Here is a 27,496-nt window from a genome sequence, read left to right as displayed (position 1 = left end):
TAATAAAACGTATGTCCCAATTGCTGGTTCCGGAGACTTTCTTTGGTCTCTTGGAAACGTGGCCAATCTTGGGTCTAAATGCTGCTGGCTTGTTACTCAACACTGTTCTTTGTAGTAGTACACCTTCTCTTCACTTGTTGACTATCTCATTATCCAATATTTCACATTTACGACAATAGTAAAAAATCTACTGACTGTTTTGTGCATTAACATGACCAGTGGGACATACAGTGCACTTCTACATTTTCTGCCTCTCAGGGTTATTGGGAAGCTACTGTCCCACTGACAGTATGAATCTCTATAAATGTATGAAATGAAAGAAATGGACACTCCATTTTCACATAATGCCGATTTCACATAACACCGGTTTCACATCTTTGGAAACTACCCATGTCAATAAGTGAGGAGAGGGTATATTACCACCAAAAACGATTCTCCACAAATTCAGTCACAGCTGAAAGATTGTAATTCTAAGTGTCAAGGGGCTGAAGGCACAGTGCATGCTTACCTGGTTAGTCAGTCCTTATGGAAAGGCAAAAAACCACCCCTCCTTCAGCCCTGAAGGTAGGTAGGTAACTGGTGATTGGGAAATCAGCGAAAGATACGCAGCCATGCCAGAAAGGTTCCCCAGAGCCTACTAGCCTCTGCTTGGCAGTGAACGAGGAGGTCTCTTGGCCAGTGGGGAGTTGAGAAGGTTGGCGGGGTCCCTGGACTCTTCTGTCCCTTCTCATTTACTTCCAGGCCTCTACTTCCATCCTAAACTCATGGTTTCCTCCTTTGAACCCCACTTGCCTTCGAACCCCACTCTCTTCAAATCCTACTCACCTTCAAACCCCACTCCTCCTTGAACCCCACTCTCCTTTGAACCCCACAAGAAATGAGATCTGCTCATGCCCTGACATTTTCTACAAGGAAGGCACTATGGACAGCTGGGCCTGAGGTGGCTGAATGGAGATTCCATCCACTGAATAGAGCCAATGCACCCCTATTCATAACTCCCACCCCACGACAGTACTTCTGCTGATCCAGCTACAATTTACTGAGCACCTACTGTGGCTGTGATTGGTGCTAGGCAATACACACGTACATACTACACAAACACACACACATATATATACATACATACTCTTTATCCTCACACAACTCAAGGTTGTAAAGCTGGTTATGTGGTAAGCAAGGTTTGAACCCAGACTACCAGAACTACCCAAGAGACTTCTCAAGCTACATGCTTCCCCTCCGCCATGACAGCTACACACACTGAGATCTACTGCTGTTGTGAGCTATCGTTTAATAGGAATATTACAACTTTTAGGTGTGTTGGGGAAGAAGAAAAAGGTGAGAATCATTAAAACAGATGGAGCTTGTCAATACATTCTCTATAGCAACCCAAGGTCTTTTAGGTAGTAACTTGTTTGAACTTGCAGACATTTCTTAGAATCTAACACTTGAGCAGAAAAGTAATGTGGTTACAAACCCAGAGATTCCCAAAGAACAAGAGCACTGTTATCTTTTTTTCTGTTTCCAAGAAGGTCTTCTTTCTCCTTCAAATGACAAACATTTTGCAAAAGGCAAACAAACCTCCCTCCCCCTAATTTTATGAGATGACTGGAAAACGCGCTAGAAAAAATTATACCCTGTCCCTTTAAGTTTTAAAGAGCTTTTGGTGGAGACACCCCAGAGTGCTGTGAGCTAATCTAATATCCCCATCCTCACATTCCATTACACTAATGAGAAGTGGTGAAAGGCTTACATTTGTCCTCTAGACACGCACAAGGAGCAGGAGCAACTCACAGCAGGAATGTAATTCTTATTAATTTTAATGAAGATATCATACAGTCCTTTAAGGTGGAGATGGGGCAAAAAGAGGCACTTGGAATTCAGCTTCCTCAGCGATTTTTAATGAAGGGTAACGTGCACATTATAAAGCCTAGAAATCCCATCTCTGAAGTTACAGTAACCCTCTACCTTCTCATGTTGGGAGGGTCCCCAGCCTTCTGTGATGTAGGGCCCCAGGGCGACTTTCCTCCTCTTGTCTTGGCTGTGTGTTCTGGGGACTGTAAGCCTAGACAGCTGAGATGACACACTTTTAGTAAGTCATGTCAGCAAAGGCACTCTCTGTACTATTTTTCACACAGCAGTGTAGGCTGGAAATATGGAAATTATTCTTATTTCAATCAAGGACAAAGGACAGCAGGATGTAACTGCCTGACCCATTTATTTGTCTACTGCTATTTCAGAAAAGGCAATCAGCACTGTGCGTGCACTTTCTCCTGCAGCTGTTTGAGTTCCCCCAATGGGGTGGGGGGTTCCGTTTGTCAACTGGAAACCCCCCACAGACCATGCGTTAGCCAATTAGTAGCCTCTCCCACCTGCAAACCAGGTTCCATGTGGACACACCACTCACATTTCGCTGAAGCTGAGGTAAGAAGAGCACCTTGGGTAGAGGGTGTCTGGATGCTTGCTACCCAACATTCGGTCTCCAGACCGGCAGCATTAGCATCACCTGGGAGCTTGTTGTTAGAAATGCAGAATCTCAGGCCCACCCTCCTGAGTCAGAGTCTGCATTTTAGCAAGATCCCAGGATGGTTCGTGTGCAGACTGCAGTTTGAGAAGAACTGGTGTAGACAAAGCCTTCCATCCATTCAGGCAAGTAGAAAATGAAGCCAAGCTTGGCATGGCCAGAAGTCTTGGTTCACAAATCTGTTCTCTAAAACCAGGTGGAGCAGCTCCCTCACCTTGGGGAAGAGACTGCGTGTATACAGACCTGGGGCCTTCACCCAGTAGACAAAGATCACCTACAGATTTCAAAGATACTACATTTCAAAGATAATTTTCAAAAAAAATGGATTGAGGGCCTTCCATGTGCCAGGTCCTGTGCTAGGCACTGGAGATGCAGAAGTGAAAATAACATGGCCTCTGACCTCGAGTCACCTGCAGCCTTGCAGGAGAGTAAAATATATAAAGCGATGGATACAATGCACCATCTACAGTGAGCCTACAGCGTATCTGCTACAGGCGTGGCGTTAAAAGGCACAGTTCACAGTCCGCTTCTCAAGGACCTGCAGGAGAAATCTCTCTGGTCTCAACGCGTGTGTCTTAAGCAGCTGATTTGTTTTTCTCTAGTGGATTCTGAGTCCAATAACCTGGAGGTTTTCAAACTGCATGTTCTGCAAAGCCCCAAGAGCGCAAGGAGGCTCGGGGGACGGGGAGGATCCATGGATGACTCTGAGTGCACTGTGATCCGCTTTAAGAAGGGTAGCTCCACTTTTATCTATTGTACACTACATATGGAAACCCTGGTGGCATAGGAGTTAAGAGCTATAGCTGCTAACTATAGTTCGAATCCACCAGACACTCCTCAGAAACCATACGGGGCAGTTCTATCTACTCTGTCCTATAGGGATGCTATAAGTCAGAATCAACATGACGGTAACAGGTTTAGTTTTGGTTTGGTTTATACTACATATGGCTTCTACTACTTAAAAAAAAAAATAAATCACAAATCACTGATGTCACCAACTGTATTTTCCTTCCTGCCTTGATGAGAACTCAAAGCCACCTTTGTAGATCACCCCCACCAAATGGACCAGTCTCATGGCATGTGTTTTATTTAAATAACCTGATATAGATTCGTACTTCTTCTGTTCAAAATGTTCTACCTCAGTTAAATTTAATTTGTTGCATTTTAAACAGTGCAGGAAAAAAAAATAGGAGGTACAGAAGAGAGCTTGAGATGGATATGGGAGCAAAACAGTGAAATAAAAGCAAATACTGAGTGGTAGCGCCAAGAGGAAGTATTCAGCTCTGCTTGGGAGAGTCAGGAAAACCTTCAGAGTAGGCTGTCGTTGGGAAGATTCTTGAAAAACAAATAACTTTTGCCTGATGATCTAGGAAAGAAGCATTACAGTCAAAGTAAGAGCATGTACGGCGTTTATAAAAATGGTTTACAGTCATGCGAGGAAAGGATCTAATCCCAGCCAGTGACAAAGAAAGGAGGATAGAGAATAGCCTAGAGAATGTGCCAGAACGACTGAGAAGGCCAGTAGAAGTTACTGTAAGTCACACAACTCAAGGCCATAGAGATCCAAGTGTGAAAAGGGAACTGGCAAAACTATAGAGACAGTTAAAAGACCAGGGATTGCCAAAGGTTCAGGGGGGAGGGGATGGGGATGAATAGGTGGCGCACAGGGTATTTTTTAGGGCAGTGAAGCTATTCTGTGTGATATGGTAATGGGAGACACGTGACACTATGCATTCAGCAAAATCCATGGAACTGCAGAACACAAAAAGTGAACCGTAAGGTAAACTACAGACTTCAGTTAATAATAATTTCTCAGTATTGGCTCATAAATTGTTAACAAATGTACCACAGAAATGCAAGCTGTTAATAATAGGGGAAACTCATACAGTAGGAAGAGGGAACACATAGGAACTCTACTTTCTGCAAAATTTTTCTGGATCTGGCAGAAATAATGATGCAAAAAACTGCTCTAAAAAATCAAAGTATATTTTTTAAGGAAATTGGAAGAAGTTGAAGGTAAAACTTCACTAGAGATATGATCATTTTGGCAGCTGTTAGATACGACAAAGCAAAAGGTTGGAGAGAGGCTGGGGGTGGGGTACCCTCAAGAGCCATTATTGTGAACTAAATGGTTGATGCTATGTGAGAATGAGAATAATGATCTAAAATGGGTCGAGAGAATCCACTACCTAGCAGCCCAGGATCATGTGCCTGTAACCCAGGAGGAGTTAGGGAGCAAGTGCGATCTGCTTATATATTAGAACCTAATCTGAACTGAGCAAGGCTTGGCCTTTGGGGCTAGTTTTAGACCAGGGGTTCTTAAACAAGGATGTGCATCAGTGTAATCTCGGAGCTTTTGCAAACTACAGGTTTTGTTCCCCAGAGATTCTGATAGAGTAAGCCTGGGATGGTCTACAATCATATTTTCTGGTAGGGAACGTGGCACTCTGGCCCCTTGATGTTGAGCTAAGGACAGTCTGCCCCTACTGTGCATTTGAAAGCTCAGCAGACATCAAACTAGAACAGCTGCAGCCTGTTTAAAACTGGCTCAATGATGTGCATTTGGGGCAGCCAGGTCGCTGTGGCAATCAGCCCTTTCCTTGGTCATCTCCATCGATGGGGTGAGAACAATCAGTGGTGACAAGAAGTCACACAGCATCACGGTAAGTAGGGTTTGGAGCAGAGCATCCTATGATTAGGACTTCCTTGACGGAGCATGAAGAATCCAATCAGGAAGAGACAAGAGCACGTGGTGGATGTTTGAAGGAAAAGAGTCATCACAGAGGAAATTGAGAGATTTGAAGCTGGTGAGAAATTCTGACAATAAAGCAATACTGAAATATCTGACGGGACTTTCTCCTACTTTGTTCATAAACTAGCAAAAAAGTAAATAGGAGCTGCTAGTCTTCTAGCCATTTCACAGTGAGTGTTACTGGTAGAAATAACCACAAAAAACCAAAACTGACTATAACGCAAACTGCTGGGGAGGGGCGGGGATTGCCATTAACTCCAAATTGATGGAAGAATCATCTCTTGTGCAAATTTGGAAAATTGTAACCAGAGAAATGGATCTGGCAGAAATAATGATGCAAAAGAAAACTTAAAATGCCAGAAGCTATGATTCATAAAATTCCATGTAGAGGAAAAAACTGCCCGATGAGTCTGGTAAAATACACGGGAGAAATGATTCCAGTGAAAATAATTTCTAAAAAATAAAAAAGCATAACTTATTTAACTATCGTCAATCATAAACATGATTAAAGATTTAAATTAGCTTAATGGGATCTGCTGAGGAAAATACTCAAAACGTTCCTCAAGTCAAAATAACCATCCTGAAAAGATCCCCCGGTGATCACAATGTGTGCCCTCCGTTGAGAATCACTATTGGACACTGAAGTCACTCCTGAGGGTCACCCTTCAGCCAAAGATTAGACAGGCCCATAAAACAAACAATACACGTAGCTCAGCCATGTATATGAGACTAAATGGGCGCCCCAGCCCGGGGGCAAGGACAAGAAGGCAGGAAGGGATAGGAAACCTGGACAAATAGACATGGGGAACGCAAGGTGGAGAAGGGGAGAGTGTTGACACGTCGCAGGGTTGGCGACCAATGTCACAAAACAATATGTGTATTAACTATTTAATGAGAAATTACTCTGTAAACCTTCATCTAAAGCACAAGTAAAAAAAATAGAAGAATCACTGAGAATGTGTGAGGGACCCCAGTTTGGCTATACCCTCAAACTCAAGCCGAATGTTGTGGGGAGGGGCAATCATGAAGGCAAATTGGAGCAATAATGGAAAACAACTAAATTTTACTGAGCACCTACTATGCACCAGGCTTACTGGTTTTTTATTTATCCTTTAATAAATATTCCCAAAAAAAAACCCAAACTCATTGCCATCGAGTCTACTCTGACTCATAGTGATCCTATAGGACAGGGTAGAACTGCCTCATAGGGTTTTCAAAGAGTGGCTGGTGGATTCCAACTGCCAACCTTTTGGTTAGCAGCCAAGCTCTTACCCACCATGCTACCAGGGCTCCATTAATAAATATTAAAAAAAACAAACCCATTGCCATCAAGTTGATTCTGACTCATAGCAACCCTACAGGACAGAGTAGAACTGCCCCATAAAGTTTCCAAGGAGTTCCTGGTGGATTCGAACAGCCAGCCTGTTGGTAAGCAGCCATAGCTCTTAACCACTATGCCACTAGGGTTTCCTAATAAATATTAGTAGATAATAATACCTAGCAAGTATATTATTTTGATTTTTCAGGTATGGAAACTATAGTTTGGAGCAGTCACAGAGCTGGTAAGTGACAAGGGTAGTATGTGAAGCCAGTCTGTCTCGCTCCAAACCCCTGCTCCTTCTGCTCACATGCATGCCCCATTTTCTCAGAAGCCTCTTTTCAAAAAGCACTTTGACATATTCCCAGATCCACCCCACTCTTTCTCAGTGAAAACCAAGTCAGCCATCCCAGTTTGGCAGCTCTGAATGGGTTCCCAGCATGCTAAAACCAGGAAAGTCCTGGCCCCCCGGGTTCTTGTAAGGTTGTTGTTTTCCGTGTGCAGTCCTGGCTGGAGCAAGAGTCGTTTGGAAGCTACAGCTGCCAGTGATTGAAGGTAATCTCACCAAAGAACAGGTGCACCTGCGGAATTGCTGCAATCAGCTAAAGTGCACGGTGCTGAGCTAGAAACGAGCCTCTGTGGAAATCAGGGAACGCAGGGGGTGGCGGGGTGGGAGAAGTGGATAGGAGAATTCTGAAATACTGCAAAGCTTCCAACCCCACACCGGACAGAGAAATTCCAGTGAGCGTCTTTGAAAGGTCAACATTATGCTGAGGCAGAGTTGCCCAGCACATCTGAGCTCCAAATACAATCTGCCCAGGCACCACTTACCAAGCTGACCTAAAAGACAAGCAGCACAATGGTAGGAAGTGAACTCAGAGCCATGGTGGATTTGCGCAGGGCACATGCGAGCCTGAATCTCCAGCCTAAGGTGGCTGCAGATCTCAATATGGTAACTCATGTCCCATCACTCTGTTTGAAAGAAAACAGCTGTAAATTAGTCCCGTAAATATCACATAGTACATAAACACATTACATTCTCTATGACCCAATGTCCTTGAGAATAAACATTATCCAGAACAGAACACTTAATCACTACTAGCTAAATGACAGAAAGACACCATTATCAGAAAAAAGAACTCAGTGATTGCAGAGCACAGGAAGTCAGGCTAATTCCCTAATGAGTTCCCCACATACAAAGGTAACCCTCAGATAGCAAAACTACAAAATATTTGCATAGTTTTTCTTCTATGCAAATAGATAATAATGACAGCAACTGCCACAGCCCATGCACCTACTGTGTGCAGGACATTTTACATCCAACCTCTCATTGACTCTCACGACATTCCTCTGAGGTAGGTAAAAATGGAAGTTCAGAAAGATAAAGCAGTTTGAATAAGTTTTCGTGGCTGGTAGACAGTGGAGCCAAGATTCAAACCCAGATCTGTCCGGTTCCAAAATCCATGTTCTTTTTCCTACCCCAGTTGAAGATGTTGACCACATCCTTCCTGTTTCTCCCAGCAAACATTACCAACCTAGAGATGCGGGCTTGGGCCTCAGTTTTCCCACTAACCATGTGACCATGGGCAAGTAAGTTCCTCAACCTGTTTGAGTCTTAGGTTCCACGTAAATGAACATTTGAGGGTGGAACTTTCAGCTCGATTATTCTATGATTCCATTTCTACAAATGTAGAAATTCTACAATTGCAGAATTCCTGCCAGGAGCTGCTGTGACTTACTCTGCTATTGGATAAAGACTAATATCCCCCACTTGATGGCTAAGATAACAACAGAAAACTTAGACAATGTTTACAGAGTCATAGAGCCCAAAAGTGACACAGCCTAGATCCTCTAATGTTAAAAACCAGATGCCACCAAGTCAATTGAGCTCATGGTGACCCCATGAGTGTCAGAGTAGAACTGTGCTTCCTAGGGTGTTCAATGGCTGATTTTTTCAGAAGTACCTTGCCAAATCTTTCTTCCAAGGCACCTCTGGGTAGACTCGAATTGCCAACCTTTGAGTTAGCAGCCAAGTGCATTAACTGTTTGCCTCACCCAGGGATTCCCCCATGATGTTAAACCGCCATGATATTTCCACTCACCTAAGCTGTCACCCCTGGGATGTCAAACTCCACATCTCCTTATGCCTCCTAGCTCTCCATGTTCCACCTGATTTCAGAAACCTTGAAGAGTTCAGCAGCTTCCCAAGCCCCTGCCCACACCCCTGGCTCAGGCTGAGGCTCTGATCCTACACTCAATTACAGAGCAGCAAGGAAGGTCATTATGGACAGTTGTTCTCCAACACATCCTGCTCTTGGGCCCACCCTCCATCCATTCCCACCCCTCAAGTCCCCACCCCTCAACAGGGACCTGGTAGGCCTCCTTGAGTCCAGAAAGCCCTGGTCCACACCTGAGTTCCAGGTCTGGGCAGGCCTCCAAGACTCAAAACACCTGCCAGTCACCCTGCCTGTACTAAGTAAACTAGAGTTCTTTTTAGAAGCCCTGTGATTCCACAAAAAATCAACCCTGCTACCTTGATGTTGGAAACCCTGGTGGCACAGTGGTTAAGTGCTACGGCTGCCAACCAAAGGGTCGGCAGTTCAAATCCACCAGGCGCTCCTTGGAAACTCAATGGGGCAGTTCTACTCTGTCCTATAGGGTTGCTATGAGTCGGAATCGACTCAACGGCACTGAGTTTGGTTTGGGTTTGACCTTGATGTAAACTGATTGGCCCAGGAAGCAGTGTCTGAAACAAACAACTGCTGCCCAAACTGGCAACTGCTCCCTGCTGAAGGGCTTGGGAGATGGAAGAAAGGAGGGAAGCAGAAAACGCCTTGGAGGCCCAGCACTAGGGTAGAATCATTAGTTGATGGTCTCATAATAAACCTCTGTAGTGTAAATGTTCCTGGGGGTATCTCTTCTTTGCAACTGCACAAAGTCAAATTAAATTTCCCCTTGCCCCAGCCCAGCCGTCTAAAGTCAATGACTCCCCAGGGGCAAAGTCGTCACACTTTATGCAAACTTGAATTACACAAATTTGAAGCCAGATAATATAAAAATATTAGTAAAATCCCATTAAATTTGGTGGAGTCCTCCCATTTAAGCAATTCACTAATTATTACTCACCACATTATTTCAGAGCCAGTGAGTCAAGAGCATTATAAATTACACATGGCAATACCACTTCATCAAGCTCAGTGACACAGCACTACACAGAGATTCTACCCTCCACCTTCTGCCATAAGGAAGGCCCAGATGCTGCTTACATGCATCCGGATGTCTGTCAGTGAGCTTGATGATTAGCACTTACCATTAATATTTTGGAAGCCCCGGTGGTGTAGTGGTTAAGAGCTATGACTGCTAACCAAAAGGCCAGCAGTTTGAATCCACCAGGCACTCCTTGGGAACTCTATGGGGCAGCTCTACTCTGTCCTATAGGGTCGCTATGAGTCAGAATAAACTCGATAGCAACAGGTTTTGGTTATTATTTTAAATCTATTTTACTTCCTCTAACTATTATCCAAGGGGCCCTGGTGTCACAGTGGTTAAGAGCTACGGCTACTGAACAAAAGGTCGGCAGTTTGAATCCACCAGCCGCTCTTTGGAAATCATATGGAGCGGTTCTACTCTGTCCTATTGGGTCACTATGAGTTGGAAGTGACTAGATGGCAATGGGTTTGGTTTGGTTTTGGTTAACTATTTATTATCTAAGTGTTTGATAAATGGTGGTGCCACTATTAATCGTGCTGAAAAACTCACTCCAAATTCTATAGAAATATAGAATAGAAATTGGAATAGAAATTAGACGTGGAAAAAAAAAAATACTATGAAGAAGGCAGACTGACCACCATGACATCATATTCTCATATCTTATGAAAGAAGAGATTACACTATAAGATATTGGAGGTCATACTGAGAAAATAAATAAGTAGCATTAAAGTAAAGCTACACTAGTGAGTAGCCAGGCCAGAAGCCCCGGTCTAGATTAACCGACTTCAAAGCCCATGCTTGCCCCATTCCATCGCCCTGCCTTCCAGAGCAGAAGCCTCCTACAGCCTTCCCAAGGCAAACTGTCAGCACACACCACCATTGAGAGACCAGGTCATGGTCTGATTCAGGGCTCTAAGACCCACAGCCCTGCTTCACTCACAGCAATGCCTCTTCTCTGAGGGCGCTGCATCTCCATGGCAGGCTTGTCAAAAAGGGCCCTTCTCTGAGGGGTTGTGGGCATGGTCTGAGCAGCCAGAGCCAGTGCGCTGCCTGGAAGCCTGCAGTTTAGTGTGTAAGTGTCTGTCTGTCTCTCTCCCTCTCTGTCATTTTTTGCTCTACTATCAAACCCTTCATACTGGAGCTTCCTCTTAAAAAGGCCCTTTTCTCTCCAAATACCAGGCAAAGCATGGCTCATTTGAGACAGAAACATTTACTTATGTGCTGTGGAGTTTTCTCTTCATCTCAAGTTAATACTTATCCAGTACTCACTGGTTCATAGGTTTGAGGCATTTGAAAGCTCTTGGCAAGATCCTCTTAGACTTCCTATCCCAGTATAATTGGGTTTAGGTAATTTGTCATGTTGCAGTGGCAAGAAAGAAAGGAAGGGAGGGAGGAGGAAGAGAGGAAAGATGGAAGGAAGGAAGAAAGGGAGGAAGGAAAAAAAGGGAGGGAGGGTGGAAGGAAGGGAAGAAGTGAGGGAGGAAGGAGGGAGAGAGGGGAGGAAGGAAGCAAGCAAGCAGAGATTTTAATAGAGAAAGCTTGTAGCATTGAATGTGCAGTCTACTTTTGCTTGCAGGTTCTCTCATTATGCTCATTCAAAAGCTAAAGATAAAAAGAGACTATCAGCTTTAATCCCATGACTCTGGGGTAGTTTTCAGCTAGTTGCCCATGTGTGCTTTAAGCTGCTCTGTAAATCCATCAAGCAAATAGCCAGAAAGAGCCACAAGGTAACAGACCTTAAATCACTGACTTGCAGGATCACAAAGGGCATATGAGCCACAAATTCCTGCCCTCAAGGAGCTTACAATCCAATTAGGGAGACAAGACATGCACACAAAAAAAAGATATCAAGTAAAGTCAGGAAGTGTTCATACCACAATTATTGAGTGACTAAATGCAAGGCATTGTAAAAGAAAATTTCAGTCTAATAGAAAAATAAAAGGTATACACACAATTGAAAAAAAAAAAAAAGAACATGCCAAATTCCCTCTAGACTGGGAGCTTTGCACTTTCTGTTCCCTCTGCTTGGACAGCTCCCCTCAGACAGCCATATGCCCATCTGCTCCTTCACCTTCTCCAAGCTCTGCTCAAATGTCTTCCAGTTGGTGAGGCTTCCTATGACAACCATATAAGTAGCAAGCCCCTCATTCAATCCCTAGTCCTCTTATTTATTATTTATTATTCTCCATAGCTTTGTCAGCCACCAGCAACCTATGTATGTATTAATTGTCTGTCTCTCTAACAAGAATTTAAGCTCCATGGGATGTGTCTATTTGTTTATATCCATAGCAAGTAGTACAGAACATAGCATAAAACAAGTGCTCAATAAATACTTATTGAATACAATGACAAATTGCTACTGGAATTCAGAGATGGTTTTGTGTGAAATGAACTGACCAATTGGCAAAAAGGGACAGGGATCATTTGATGAGAAGGAACAATAGAAATATAGGCTGATACACCAAACCAAACCAAATCTGTTGCCCTTGAGTCAATTCCAGCTCATAGTGACCCTATAGAACAGAGTAGAACTGCCCCAAAGGGTTTCCAGGGAGCAGCTGGTGAATTCAAACTGCCGGCTTTTTTTGGGCTAGCAGCCGGGATCGTAACCACAGCACCATCAGGACTCCATAGGCTGATATAGAGGCAGTAAAGTGCAGAAAAGCATGAAGAACAAAAAGGGATTCATTGATTCATTCAGCCAAAAGTTATTATGGCAGACACTACACTCCCTCTAGGAATACAATCAGTAAACAAGACATTTGCCTCCAAGGAGTTTTGTTTATTGGGCTGAAGTGTAAGATTCAATAAAAGAAATTAGGGAGAAGAGGGTGAAAAGCTAGGCAGTGTAGAAAATAAGTTTCCAATCCAATTTCTATTTTGTAAACAGGGAGATCCAATTCAACAAGCATTTGTGGGGAACATCATTCCAGCTGAAGGGAGTAAGTGTATGGAGGCAGATTGGGGGGACTCTAAGGGTGCCAATTTGGTGGGACCAAGGGTCCACACAAAGGAATGATGGGGAAAGACTGTAGTTTGTATCATCATGATAAAGCCACAGGTACAGGAATGGCTTACTCATGTTTTCCAAAAGCATCCGTCCCCCACACACATACATTAACACCACCAACAGCCCCAACTCCTGAAATAAAAACACGCTAGAGCTCTAATTTTATAGGACGAAAAGCAACAAACCTGAGATCTCCTTGTGAAATGATGTCTTATGTTAAAAAATAAATACATAATGCCACCTTTTTAAGCAGAAAACCAATGGTCATGGAAACAATGAGGAAGAATCATCTTTGCTATTGTTTGCTGTCTAGAAGGATGAAGCTGAGGTTCTTCGAGTACAAAGTCAAGGAACTCGCATGGGTCCTGAACAGGGCATCTGGAGGTCTTGGTTTCAACCTCGACTCAGCCACAGACTCACTGTGTGATCTCAGCAACCACTTCCCCTCTGTGCCTCATTTTCTCATTGGAAGGGGTCTTCTATGAAATGAAGGGTGTGGATGAGATGATCCCCCATAGGGTCCCTGAAGTTCTAAAAGTCATATTTCTATCTATGCGGATACAAAAACGGAGAGTAAGTATCTACTCCAGTTTTCTTGATCACAACTCACCTCGAGCGTTGGTTACTTGGTTTGAAACCAGGTCTAGCTCTTTGGAGGTCAACCATCACTCTCAATTTGATTCTGCATACAGACAAACCAAGTACAGACACGCTGACCCTGAGTGTAGTGGTCAGTATGTGGGATGGAAGAGCTAGGATCAGGTGCCTGAGAGAAACAGCCAGAGATTACAAATGAACACCTGCACTCCAGGTAAACCTGCATTGTCAACAGGCCCAGGCCACAGTTAAATATACCTTTTATAAGGAACTTCTTAACATTGTCAAATGCAGTACACGCTCATTGTACCAAGATTACAGAAAAAAAAAAGAAAATTTAAATGTCCATAAGTCTGAAATTCAGAATTATCTACTGTTAACATTTTTATTTCTTTTCTAACCTTTTTCTATGCATTTTTAAAAATTTTAATCAATTACATGTCTGTTCTTGCATCCTGTTTTATTCATTCACATTATATTATGGCATGACCAGTCCTCTTCTTAAAGATGACCTAAGAAAGGATAGTTTTTCACCAAAGAGGACATTCATATGGCCACCAAACACATGAGAAGATACTCAATGTCATTAGCCATTAGAGAGATGCAAATCAAAACCACAATGAGATACCATTTAACTCTACTAGGATGGCTAAGATGAAAAAAAGAAAATAACAAATGTTGCCAAGGATGTGGGGAATTGGAACCCTTATCCATTGCTGCTGATAGGAATGCAAAATGGTACAGCCACTGTGGAAAACAGTATAGCACTTTCTCAAAAAACTAAAAATAAAACTATCGTATGACCCAGCAGTTCCACTCTTAGGTGTATACCCAAAAAGATCTGAAAGCAGAAACTCGAACAGAGACTTGTACACCAGTGTTCATTACAGCATCGTTCACAATAGTCAAAATGTGAAAAAAAACCCACATGCCCATCAACAGATGAATGGATAAACAAAATATGGTGCTCAGCCAGTAGAAGAAACAAAGTCTTGATACATGCTACAAATAGGGGAACTTGAAGACATTATTAAGCTGAGTGAAATAAGTCAATCCCAAAAGGACAGATATCGTATGACCTCACTTATATAAAAAGACAAGAAGAGGCAAATGTATACAAACCAAAGTTTATTAGTGATTACCAGGGATGGGAGGGAGAGGAAAGGGAGGTTAACAGTGATGGAAAAATTACATTGATTAAGGATATGGTTGTACAACCAATTATTGTAATTGCTGGGAATAAGTTGTACACCTGTAAAAAGTTGAATTGGCAAAAGTGTGATAGATGTATTTACAACCAAAAACCTCACGGGACATGGTTCCTTGGTTTAGAGGTTTAGGGTCATAGTTTCATGGGACATCCCAGTTAATTAGCCTAATAATGTGTTTAATGCTTCTGTACTATCTCCTACTTTGTTGCATAGTGCCTGGAATCTTAGAAGCTTGCAAGCAGCCATCTAAGGCACAACAATTGGTCTTTATTCACCTGGAGCAACAAAGGAAGAGGGAGAGTCAGGAATAGGAGGAAGATATGCAATGTGTAAAGTAGACAGTCAGTGAAAAAAAAGGAAGACCCTCAATGAGATAGACTGACACAGTGGCTGCAACAATGAGCTCAAGCATTGTGAGGATGGTGCAGGACCAGGCAGTGTTTTGTTCTGTTGTACATAGGGTTGATATGAGTTGGAACCAACTCGACAGCACCTAACAACAACATGCAATATGTGGCTAACTGCCTCCATAAACAACCGCCTCCTTTGCTGTGAGACCAGAAGAACTGGATGTTGCCCGGCTGCCATTAATGAACATTTTGATTAAAGATTCTATAGAAGAGTCCTGATCAAAAGGCCAAATATGGAGAACAGAATTTCAAATTCTCATGGACCCCAGACTTTCTGGAGCCATGGGGATGGATGAACCCCTGAGACTACTGCCCTGAGATAATCTTTAAAACTTAAACCAAAACTATCCCCTGATGTCGTCTTAAAACCAAACAATGGTTTAGCTTAACTAGTAAAAAATGTCTGCCTTGAGCATTATGCTCTTTTAAGAACTATCTGTATGGGGTCAAAGTGACAACAGCAACTGGAAAGATTAGGTAGGAACCTTAGGGGGCAGTAAATTTATGTTAACAGGGGAGAACAACTCAGAAAAGGAGGGTAAGAATGGTTGCACAACTCGAAGAATGTAAGCAATGTCACTGAATTGTACATGTAGAAACTATTGAATTGGTGTATGTTTTGCTGTGTATATTCTCAACAATAACAAAATAAGATAGTTTTAAATTTCAACATAACTCTTTTCACTACTCAACAATTCAAATAAATTGCACTTGCAATAATTTGTTCTTTACATACCTCAAAGTAGTAAAGACCCCAAACCAAAGCTTCCCATTCTTTCAGTGGCAATGCCAGACCCCTAATAAAGCCCAATAATTATCAACTACTGGCCTGCCATGTTCAGATTGGAATCATTACTGTTACATAGGTTACTCCTGAAATGGAGCCCTCACTAGCCCGTCTATCAAGTCTACTCTCTCCTGCTCTATACCCTAAAGAGGACTCTAACATAGAATTCACTACTCCTGGGATGGGATTTTAAAAGTTACCCATGGATATTATGCATCCATTAAAATTATGCTTACCAAGATGTTGTAGCATGAAAATTGATTAACTTTAAGAAACAGAATGCAAACTTATACTACATAATTACAATAAGCAAAAAAAAAAAAGCACCAAGAAAAAGGAAATATACCAAAATAAGTAGCTATCACTGGATAATTTTATTATGAATGATTTTCTCATCATTTTTCTGTATTTATAAACTTTCTATCATGAGCATATATTACTATTACATATTAGAAAAATATGAAAGAATTAGTTGGAAACTTGAAGCAAGGTAATTTCTTACTCCAGCCCATTTAGCTCCACATTGTGCTGTGGTTTTCTGCCTTGATTTGCTTTCACATGAGTCTGCACATCTGTCTCCTCCACTGGGTTGTAAGGGGCTCCACGTGAAGAACTGACTGTTACTCAGCTCTGTGTCCCTCAAAGTGATCAGCACGTAATAAGCACTCAATATGGTAGTTAAATGATTGAAAAAAAAATACAAGGAGTCAGGCTGCTTCCATGCCTAACAAGGTTAATTCTTGTCAGAAGATTCAGAAGGTATAATAAAAGTGTTTATAGCCACCATGTGCTTGCATTATATTTTAGAGTGTGAGAAGAAGAGAGACTGATGATAATGAGAGTTAGATGATGATGATGATGGGAAATGAGAGAAAACATAAGAGTTCATACCAATATGAAAATCAGGGGCATTTAATGCCACTCATGCTTGGAGCTATAACATCATTACTTTGAAAAAAAATCACTAAAATGATATCATGAAAATGAATTTATGAACATCTAGGATAGTGCAAATACCTACTTCCTAATGCTGAAGTATGAAGTAGTCCACACAAGAGGAACACCATTTTATCACTGTGTAAATTTCGTAAGTTTAATAACAAAATAAATAACATGACATAGCTATATTTCCAACTATTATAAGGAGTATAATAAAGCAAAAATAATAAGCAATTCTAAGATACTTTTAACTTATTATAACCCAAAACCATTATGAAGCAGTTAAGGTGTTTTTTCCCCCTATTTATAAGCTAATTGTCTGATGCCCACCCCAGCCTGCCCCCTCTTTGGACCTCTCTCTCCTGAGCCATTTTCTCACTCTTGATCGGCTATTTTCCTGGCATATCAGGACACCATGTTGCATAAAGACATGTTTCTCTCTAGGGAGGAACCCAGGGATGCCATGGGCCCTGTCAAAGGCAGATTCTCTGACTTACTCACTCACTCATTCACTCATTAATTTATTTATTCAGTGAAGATGGATTGAGCATCTATGTGTCAAAGACAGAAAGACACAGTTAATGTAGGATGGAAAAACATGGACTGGCATTAGAAGTTATGTTTCCATAAATCAAAGAAACAAAAAAAAAAAACCAAACCCACTGCCATCGAGTCGATTCTGACTCATAGTGACCCTGTAGAACAAAGTAGAACTGCTTACATGGTTCCCAAGGAGCAACTGGTGGATTCGAACTGCCAACCTTTTGGTTAGCAGCTGAACTCTTAACCACTGTGCCACCAGGGTTTCCATGTATCCATAGCCTTTCTTAAAGTTCATCATTCTATTTCTAGCATTTACTCTAAGGAAATATTCAGAGATATGTACAGAAAATATAAGTATGAAAGAATCTAAATATCAAGGGGAAAAGGACAGTTCAATAAAAACGCACACAAAAAAAGACAGAAATACAAATGACTAAACACATGAAAAAAAATTATCCTTCCTCATTTATAATAAGAGAAAAGCACCCTGATGTAGCATTTACTGGAACGAGATTGATAACATTCTAAGCCCTGGTAGTGCAGTGGTTAAGAGCTCGGCTGCTAACCGAATGGTCTGCAGTTTGAATCCACCAGCTGCTCCTTGGAAACCCCTACTCTGTCCTATAGGGTCGCTAGGAGTTGGAATCAACTCCACGGCAATGGGTTTGTATTTTTTTATTGGTAAGTCAGGGAGGATGTGGAGAAACAGGCATTCTTGTGCATTGCCAGAGAGAGGCTAAGTTGATTCAATCTTTTTGGAGGGCAATTTGGCAATCTATACCAAAATTCAAATGTACACACTTTTTTGATCTACCAATTACACTGCTAGGAGTTTATCTTCAAGCTCTGCTCATACACATAAAAATGACAAACATCCAAGGTTATTCACTCCAGCAAATGACTAGGAAAATGTAAATCTCTGGTAATAGGAGACCAGTTGGATAAATCATGAAACGTTCATACCACAGAACACTGAACAACTATTAAAAGGATGAGGAAAATCTCTTCTGTCCTCATATGGAATGAACTCCAAGACACATTGTTTAAGTGAAAGAACAAAATGTGGAAAAATATGTATATAATACAACTGCTTGTACCAAAAGGGGGAGAAGAATGTATTATAAATTTGCTTGCCAATTCACAAAATATGTCTATAAGGATAAATAAAACATTAACAGTGGTTTTCTGGAGGGAGGGAAACTTAGAAGGCTGGAGGACAAGGGTAGAAAGGAAACTTTTCACTGCCCGTATCTTATTTATAACTTTTAAAAGGAAACCCTGGTGGCGTAGTGGCTAAGAGCTATGCCTTCTAAACAAAAGATCTGCAGTTCAAATCCATGAGGTGCTCCTTGGAAACCCTATGGGGCAGTTCTACTCTGCCCTGTAGGGTTGCTATGAGTCAGAAGCGACTCAACAGCAATGGGTTTTTTTAATACCTTTTGAAATTTGAACAATGCGAATATATTATTTATGTTTTAAAGAAACAAGAAAAATTTTGTTGGTGACCAAAAGGTTCTGGGTCTTGATTGTGGCAAGTTGAACAGGTATGTACACCTGTTATAACTATTGAACTGTGTACTTTAGCAGGATAATGTACATAAATTATACTTTAAAAAAAGAAAAACAATGTATGGAGATATATATACGTGTGTGTACCTATATATAAGGAAACCCTGGTAGCATAGTGGTTAAATGCTACAGCTGCTAACCAAAAAGCTGGCAGTTCATATCCACCAGGTGCTGCTTGGAAACTCTATGGGGCAGTTCTACTCTGTCCTATAGGGTCACTATGAATTGGAATCAACTCATGGCAACGAGTTTAGTCTTTTATATATATGTGTGTGTGTCTACATATATATATGCAATGATTTCTATTTGTGTTGCTATAATAAAAAAAAGAACATAATCTGGAAACAACTATCCAGTATTACAAGATTGGGGGATTGGCCAGGTAAATTGCAACAGGTACCCTCATAGAAAAATGTGTAAACATTGAAAAAAAAAATTTTATAGACAGTTTTTAATGACTTGATAAAAATACTAAACCAGCAAAAATAAGTATATATTGATGCTAATAATGACGACTATTTATTGAACGTCTACCATTTACTGTGTAGATACTTTACCAAAACCAAAACCATCGCTGTCAAGTCGATTCTGACTCACGACAACCTTGTGAGGACGGGGTAGAACTGTCCCATAGGGCTTCCAAGGCTGTACATCTTTACGGAAACAGACTGCCACATCTTTCTTCCACACAGCAACTGGTGGGTTCAAACTGCCAACCGTTCAGTTAGCAGCCAAGCGCTTTAACCACTGTGCCACCAGGGCTCCTCTATTTCCTTTAAACCTCAGCACAGTTCTATGAGGCAGGTAGAATCACACTATTTAACTAATGAGTCAATAGATTCAAAGGGGCTAGAGTCAGCTAGTAAGTGGGAGAGTCACTGTTTAAACCGAGGTATGCCTAACCCAAGTATATACTCTTCCTTTCTCGTTCCACACCTTCTTCATATTTAGAATATACTCCTAATTATGTAAATATATAAGAGTGAAAACTTATTTAGCATTTAGTAGTGTCGAGACAGCACCTACTTAATGCTCACAGGCATCCAACATTGTTAGCCCCATTTTGCAGATGAAACTTAGAGAGGTTAAGTAATCTGTCTTAGGACACTCGGCTCTTAAGTAGCTGAGCCAGACTGACCCAGCATCCATGCACTTAACCACTAAGGCACATAAAAAACCCACTGCCGTCAAGTCAATTCCAACTCATAGCGACCCTATAGTACAGAGTAGAACTGCACCATAGAGCTTCCAAGGAGCACCTGGCGGATTTGAACTGCCAACCTCTTGGTTAGCAGCCGTACGTAGCACTTAATCACTACACCACCAGGGTTTCCACTAAGGTATGTAGTACCTCCCAAAACAAATTTACTTCTTAGAATCACTGCAGACTTGTAGTAAGGAGCAAGCACAGCTTAAAGATCACAGCTTCATCAGCCATGCTTGGCTCCTCCACTCATCTGCACTTCTGAGATCTACCTGGAAGTCCCACTCTTCAAGAGGTAGGAGCTACTTCCTTGTCCAAATTACCCCATTCTCAACTTCTCTTCCCTACTACTCTTATTTTTTTTAATGCTATTTCATTGTGTTTTTGATAAAAAATTATACAACTTCCTTACCACTCTTGCAGAAGCTTGTGTAGCAGGTGTGTATTTGTTTACAAAACTGGGAGGGTTGGAAGGGCCAGCCCTTGGCTGGGCCTGAGTGACTTGTGTACCTTTTTCTCCCGTAGGACCAACTCTTCCAGGCCGTCCTGGTGCACCTTTTTCTCCCTTTTCTCCAGCATCCCCTGTGGAAGAAGTCACATATGTTTAGGAACTAGCTTTGGCCAAGCAGTCTTCAGGATTCCAGTGTAAAATGTGGAATAATAAAAATTAGAGAAAGAATAAAAAATCTAGGTTATTTTCCTGTCTGTGCCACCAACCAGCCTCTTGACCTTCTTCCTCCTCCATCTCTCTGTGATGCTTGAGTCCCTTGGGCCCTGACATTCTCTCCTCCCCTGGCTTTTTTGGCACAGTCCAGTGAAGGTTCTCAGGGTCTCCATCTATAACATCTCTGCCTCTTCCTGGCCCACTAATTTGGTGAGCCCCAAGTTCTGCTCTCGGCACTCTGTTTTCTTACCCTACTTTCTCCCTCCCTTCAATTACTTATTTGTCTCTATTTTCATTGCCCTCCTCTACTGGCTCCCAGTCTACCCTCCAGTGCAAAATGCTCTCCCAAGAGCCAATCTAACTGCTTCTGCTTCACCCACACTGCTATCTTCATCTCAATATTAAGAGATCAAGTGTCTTGACATTTCCTTCAATGTAAAAGGAACATAATTAGTGTAACTCCTGGCCTCTCTCTGCTGTTTATCTGGTTGACATGCTTGGGAAGAATAAAGTTTGGATGCTCATGTCAGTGTTAGATGTTGATGTGTAGCAAATTTATCTTCCCAATTATGTACAATGCAGGCCAACATTCAAATAAAATTAATTCCCTATAATCTCATACACCTTGACTTGGTGATAGGATAAACTGAGATTACAAATTCCCCAAAGAAATTCCCAAAGCTGATAATCTGGCCTAAAGAAAAGAACATTCACTTATTTAAATAAACAATTTAAATTCAATTAAAATGAAATAAAACAAAGTGACTGCAATAAAAACTGGCTAACAGAGCTAGCATGTCACCGTGTCACCCACTATGTCATGGCTATGATGGGTCCCTTGAGCCACCAGTTGAAAACCTGTGGCCTGCTCCTGTGGAGATGTTACATTTAACATACATATAATGTGGCCCTTGAATCTGTCCATAGTTTTAAGTTTTCTCTCTTACCTTTTAGAAGAAAAAATTATATACAACAGTAGCAGTACTTGGAGAAGCACTGATAGTCTAGCAAGGAATACCAATTAACAAGATGAGAGCACCATTGAGAGTCAGCAGACGTTTGAGGAGCACCAACGTCATGAAAGAGAAATAGCAACAGAGGAAACAGAAGTAATGGGACAACCAAAACATGACTCTGAAATACATATACTGGATATCCTCATAAAGATAGGATAGAATATTGCATCTACGAACAGGACTAAACAGCAGCAGAAAAGAACCAACTAGAAATCTTGTAAATGAAATTAATTTTTGAAATAAATTACATGATAGATATGATGGCTAACAGAATGCACCAATGAAAACGAGCTAATTAATGAAGCAAAAGATGGGGACAGGGAATTTGCTCACAGTGTAGCACAAAGAGAAGGAACGAGAAATTTTGTTTTGTTTTGAAGTCAAAAATTGAGAGTTGGAGGAAAAACTGTAAATTCCAATATTCATCTTATAGGAATTTCAGAAAGAGAGAGTAGACATTTGAAGACTTAACAGCTGTGAAGATTTAATAGCTGCGAATTTCCCAGTACTAAGGAAGGACATGAAAGAACACCATGAAAGTGCCCACAGAGTACCAAGCAGGAAAAACAAGGCAAAAAATAACTTAGACATGTCAGAGTGACATTTCAGAAGATCAAGAGTAAAGAGAAAATTCTATAAGCTACCCAAGAGGAAAATTTTTTCTTTAAAGACTGTATGCATGTGAACGAGAATCAGACTGGCGCAAGTATTCTCATTAGCAACACTGGGTACAAGATAAACTGGGTACAAAAATAAAAAAAAGCAATAGCCTCAACTAGAGACATAATTTAGATTGGGAAATTAGAAAAGTCCTCTTGAGGATGGGGCTTTTAAGCTGAGACCTGCTGAATGAGTAGGATTTAGACAGGCACAGAGAAGGGAGAAAAGTACCCTGAGTAAAGGGAACAACCAATGCAAAGATGAGATGGAAGGAGATTGGTGCACTGAAGGAAAGTCCGTGTAGCTGAGCACAGAGCGAGATTAGCACGGGCTGGTGAGATGAGGCTGGAGCAGTAAACGGCACTTGGACTTTATTCTTAAGGACCCTGGGAAGCCATCGACAGGTTTATGTAGGGAAATAAGATGATCTAATTTTATGCACAAAGGAAGAACTAAAGCAGGGAGAACAGTAAGTATACTACTGCAATAAAAACCAAACCAAGCCCCTTGCTGTCGAGTTGATTCCAACTCACAGCAACCCTATAAGGACAGAGTAGAACTGCCCCATATGGTTTCTAAGAAGCGGCTGGTGGATTTGAACTGTTGGCCTTTTGGCTAGCAGCCGTAGCTCTTGACCACTACGCCACCAGGGCTTCACTACTGCAATAGTCTAGGCAAAAGATGACCCTGGCTGGGACAAGGGTAGAAAGAATGTTTCTTTCTTAGACCCCTTATCACTACCTACATTACAGTAATCTGCTTCCACATCTTCTACTGAACTGAAAGCTCTTTGGATACAGAGTCTGCATCTCATCCAACTCTGGGCCTCACAGAACACCTAGAAGGCCTTGAACACACCAGGTGCTCAATCTATACTCATAGAAAATTAATACTAAGCATATGTGTTAGCTTTTATTTTATCAGTTAATTCCTAAAGTTTATAAACTGCATTAATTTATCTTACATAACTGAATCTTCAAATCAACTGTGTGAGGAAAGTATTACGTCCATTGTGCAGATGAAGACACGAATTCTGAAAACTAAATGACTTGCATGAGTTCATACAGTTTATACAGCTGGCAGTCCAGCTTGAGTCTTCACACCTTCCAGGTACATCAAAACCTTAATTAGAATAAGACTAATAACCATCAACTAACCAGCATCATTATTTGCCCTGTCTTACCCTCCTCTTAAGAGAGAAAGCAACAGGAACGAGTCTGCCATAACAAATTCCATTCAATCTCCACCCGCTTCTATATGTCTATCTCTAATCCAATTTATGTTCTTTTTTTTCAATTTAATCATAAAATACATACAACAAAACATTTGCCATTTTAACCATTTCTAATCTTATTTTTTTTTTAATTGTTCACAGTAATAATCCTAAGGCACTGGGCAGTGCAATTGATCACTTTTGTGTGGCTTTTCTAGCCATGGTCTTGTAACTCCCACCCAAGAGATCAAGATAAGGTAAATGTGGCCCACCAAAGGGAGTGGTCAGTTTTGCCATCCCACTGGGCTTGAGGTGAGCCATCTGAGAGGCACAAGGGAGAAGATCCCATCATCACTAAGGAAGAACAGCCAGAAGCACAGACAGCATCCTTTGGACCAGGGATTTCTGTGCTGAGAAGCTCCTGGAATCAGGACACAGAGAGAGGGAGAAAGCTATAACACGGAAGGCAGCGAGAATCAGCAGTAGAGACCCGGCCGCAGAGACCCGGCCGCAGAGACCCGGCCGCAGAGACCCGGCCGCAGAGACCCGGCCGCAGAGACCCGGCCGCAGGAGATAGTATGATGGGCTTCCCGGCCTACAGAGACAGAAAGCTGAGTGCTTCTGGGCAAAGGCCTAGGGTCAGGGAGAGGCATGCCTGTGAGCATGACTGAGAAGAGGCTACCGATAGCAGAACTGTATCCTGAGTGTTCCTGAGCCCGAATTGTAACTGTCACTTCCCTAATAAACCCCATAATCACGAGTATTGTCTGTGAGTTCCGTGGGGCCACTGCAGTGAATTGTCAAACCCAGCAGAGAAGCAGAGAGTGCCGTGGGAGGGATGGTTGGAATCAGAGTTGGTAAAGATGGCGAAGAGAGGGGGCATGTCTGACCTCCGCCTCACAGGAATCAGCCTCGGGCTGTTGACTGACCTTCCTCCTTGTGAGGTTAGAGGAGGTGAGACACTGCCCCCATGCTGTTTTTACTGAAAGATCCTGAAACAGCACCAAAACATTAAATTGTTTGGTGCTGCAAACTCTCCTTAGTAAAGCAGGAAAGAGGAGTAATAAGTTGTTAAAAATGAAAAGGTATTTCAAAGAGTGGGGCCTTAAATGAGTTTTCTTTATACTCCTCAGCTAATCAGGAAATGCACTTAAATGCAGGGCTCCCAAGGATTCTGCTAAACTGACATTTACCACAGCAGCCCAGAGCCAATGGCATTTAAACCAGCATGGTTGGCAGTTACCCTGACCTCCTCATTGTTCTACATAGAATGGATGGAGTCCAGAACCTGGGTTCAAGTCCAAGTTTCCTACTTACTGGCTGGGCTACTTGAACTCCCCTAGTTTCCGTTTCCTTGTCTTCAATGAGGATCGAAGGATGTTGTTATTATAAAAAGTTATGTGACCTCAGTCGCCATTTTAATTACTAATTCCAGAGAAGCAGCACCAAAAAGAGACAGATTTTGCAGGTATGCCTCCTAGTTATGTCCTTTCCTATTTACCTTCTCCTTACAGGGTCACTCCATGTGTGTTTCTTAAAAACAAAGGCTATTTTCAAGTAATGTTCATAAATGGGCAGGGTTTGAAGTGTTCCTTGTCCACAAGTCTCAGAGGACAGAAAGCTATACACCCCTGCTGGTAATGAATCTGGTACAATATTTCTATAAACCTCTCCACTCAAAAATTACATGCATTTTATAATGCATACCCAGGGAGTGCAACAGCATTTTTTCCCACATCCTCTTCTTTATCAGATATTGATTTGGGACTGATTTACCACATAAAGTCCTAATGATAAATTATTTCCTTACCAGGAGAAGCTAACATTTCAGCTATCTAACTCATTTTCAGGCATCATTAAAAACACTGTTTTCTACTCCCTCAAGGAAATAAAGAAAATTTGATCAGTATTTACTCCTTGCTTGCCTCTCTGCAAATCATATATAAATCTATGAGCAAAAAGCTTCTGGCTAGATTGCATTTGAGGTCATTCTTGACCCAATTAGGAAAGCGCACATCAATTATTTTAATGCAGAACACGGGATACTTTGGTGCCATGGACAGTTTTTTGACTATTATACCTCCTTCTATAATTGAACAAACCAGTCTGTGAGCAAACTTCATCTCTATTTGACAATATGGGTGTGTCATGGATAGAACTGTGTCTCCCCAAAATGTGTGTCAACTTGGCTAGGCCATGATTTCCAGTATTGTGTGATTAGCCACCATTTTGTCATCTGATGTGATTTTCGTATGTGTTGTAAATCCTACCTCTATGATGTTAATGAGGCAGGACTCAATCTACAAGATTAGGTTTTGCCTTAAGTAAATGTCTTTTGAGATATAAAAGAGAGAAGCGAGCAGAGAGACATGGGGACCTCATACCACCAAGAAACAAGAGCCAGGAGAAGAGTGCATCCTTTGGACCCAGGGTACAAGCGCTGAGAAGCTCCTCAGCCAGGGATGGTTGATGACAAGGACCTTCCCCCTCGGGCCGACAGAGAAAGAAAGCCTTCCCCTGGAGATGGCACTCCTAAACTGTGAGAGAATAAATTTCTGTTTGTTAAAGCCATCCACTTGTGGTATTTCTGTTATAGCAGCACTAGACAACTAGACGGGGTATAAATGTCATAGCACCACAGAACAATGAAATGGCAGAGAGATAAGGCATTTCAGAGATCTTAGTACAACGGGTCATTTCATAGAAGAAGAAACAGGCCCAGACAAGCAATGTCATGTTTCAGAAGAGCTAGATTTCTGGAAAACCCACTGCCGTCGAGTCAATTCTGACTCATAGAGACCCTATAGGACACAGAAGAACTACCCCATATGGTTTCCAAGGAACACCTGGTAGATTCAAACTGCCAACCTTTTGGTTAGCAGCTGTAGCTCTTAACCACCTCGCCACAAGGGTTACCAAATTTCCAGAATGTATGTGCTGTTCAGATCACATTACTGGCTTTATCAACCTCATTTTAAGGGACAACAGTCAATGATTTTTAAATGACTTTGACAAAACATGTAAAAAATAACTATGCCCTTTCAAAATTTCCAAATAGGTTTGCTAATATAAATGTTTTCTAGTCTACAACAAAAAAAGTTTTCGAACATTAAGAAAAGATAACTTTTGTGCCATCAAAATGAGTTCTTATTCTCTCCAAATATAAAGATAATTTATTACTATTAGACTTGTAATAACAAATTTTAAAACAAGTACCAACACCCATCAATTGATAGTGGCTGCCTGGAATACTATGTTGGACTGCCAGGGAAATGAACAAATTTGTCTTGGAAGAAGTACAGCCAGAATGGTCCTTAGAAAAAAGGATGGCAAGACTTTGTCTCACATACTTTGGATATGTTATCAGGAGGGACCAGTTCCTGGAGAAGGACATCATGCTTGGTAAAGTGGAAGGTCATGGAAAAAGAGGAAGACCCTCAATGAGATACACTGACACATCGGCTGCAACAATGGGCTCAAACATAACAATGATTGTGAGGAAGGTGCAGAACCAGGCAGTGTTTCTGTCTGTTGTATGTAGGGTCACTATGAGTCGGAACCAACTCGATGGCAGCTAGCAACAACAAGGAGCCCTGATGGTGCAAACAGTTAAGCGCTCAGCTGCTAATCGAAAGGATGGTGGTTCAAACCCACCCAGCCATTCCATGGGAGACAGACCTGGCAACCTGCTTCCATAAAGATTACAGCCAAGAAAACCCTATGGGGCAGTTGTACTCCAGGAGAGGGAATCGGCTCAACAGCACCTAACAACATTTCTCCTTTAGAGTAGGAACTATATGTCGTTTATATTTTTATCTCTATTAACTAATGCAGTTCCTGACACATGTTGTTGTTAGGTGCCATTGAGTCGG

General features: G+C 41.7%; 1 protein-coding gene across 1 annotated transcript in view; it reads right to left on the bottom strand.

Annotated features, from left to right (window-relative positions):
- Positions 1-27,496, bottom strand: part of COLEC11 (collectin subfamily member 11) — an 87,726-nt gene that overhangs the window by 24,693 nt on the left and 35,537 nt on the right. Inside the window, exon 3 of the mRNA XM_003411873.4 lies at positions 20,582-20,653. Coding sequence (XP_003411921.2) covers positions 20,582-20,653 — 72 coding nt within the window. The remainder of the gene's footprint in view (positions 1-20,581; positions 20,654-27,496) is intronic.

Source organism: Loxodonta africana, chromosome 12, assembly GCF_030014295.1.
Source record: "Loxodonta africana isolate mLoxAfr1 chromosome 12, mLoxAfr1.hap2, whole genome shotgun sequence".
In the NCBI taxonomy this organism is placed as follows: domain Eukaryota; kingdom Metazoa; phylum Chordata; class Mammalia; order Proboscidea; family Elephantidae; genus Loxodonta; species Loxodonta africana.
Note: the sequence above shows the minus strand (reverse complement) of the source record. Positions and strands in the feature narration are given on the sequence as shown.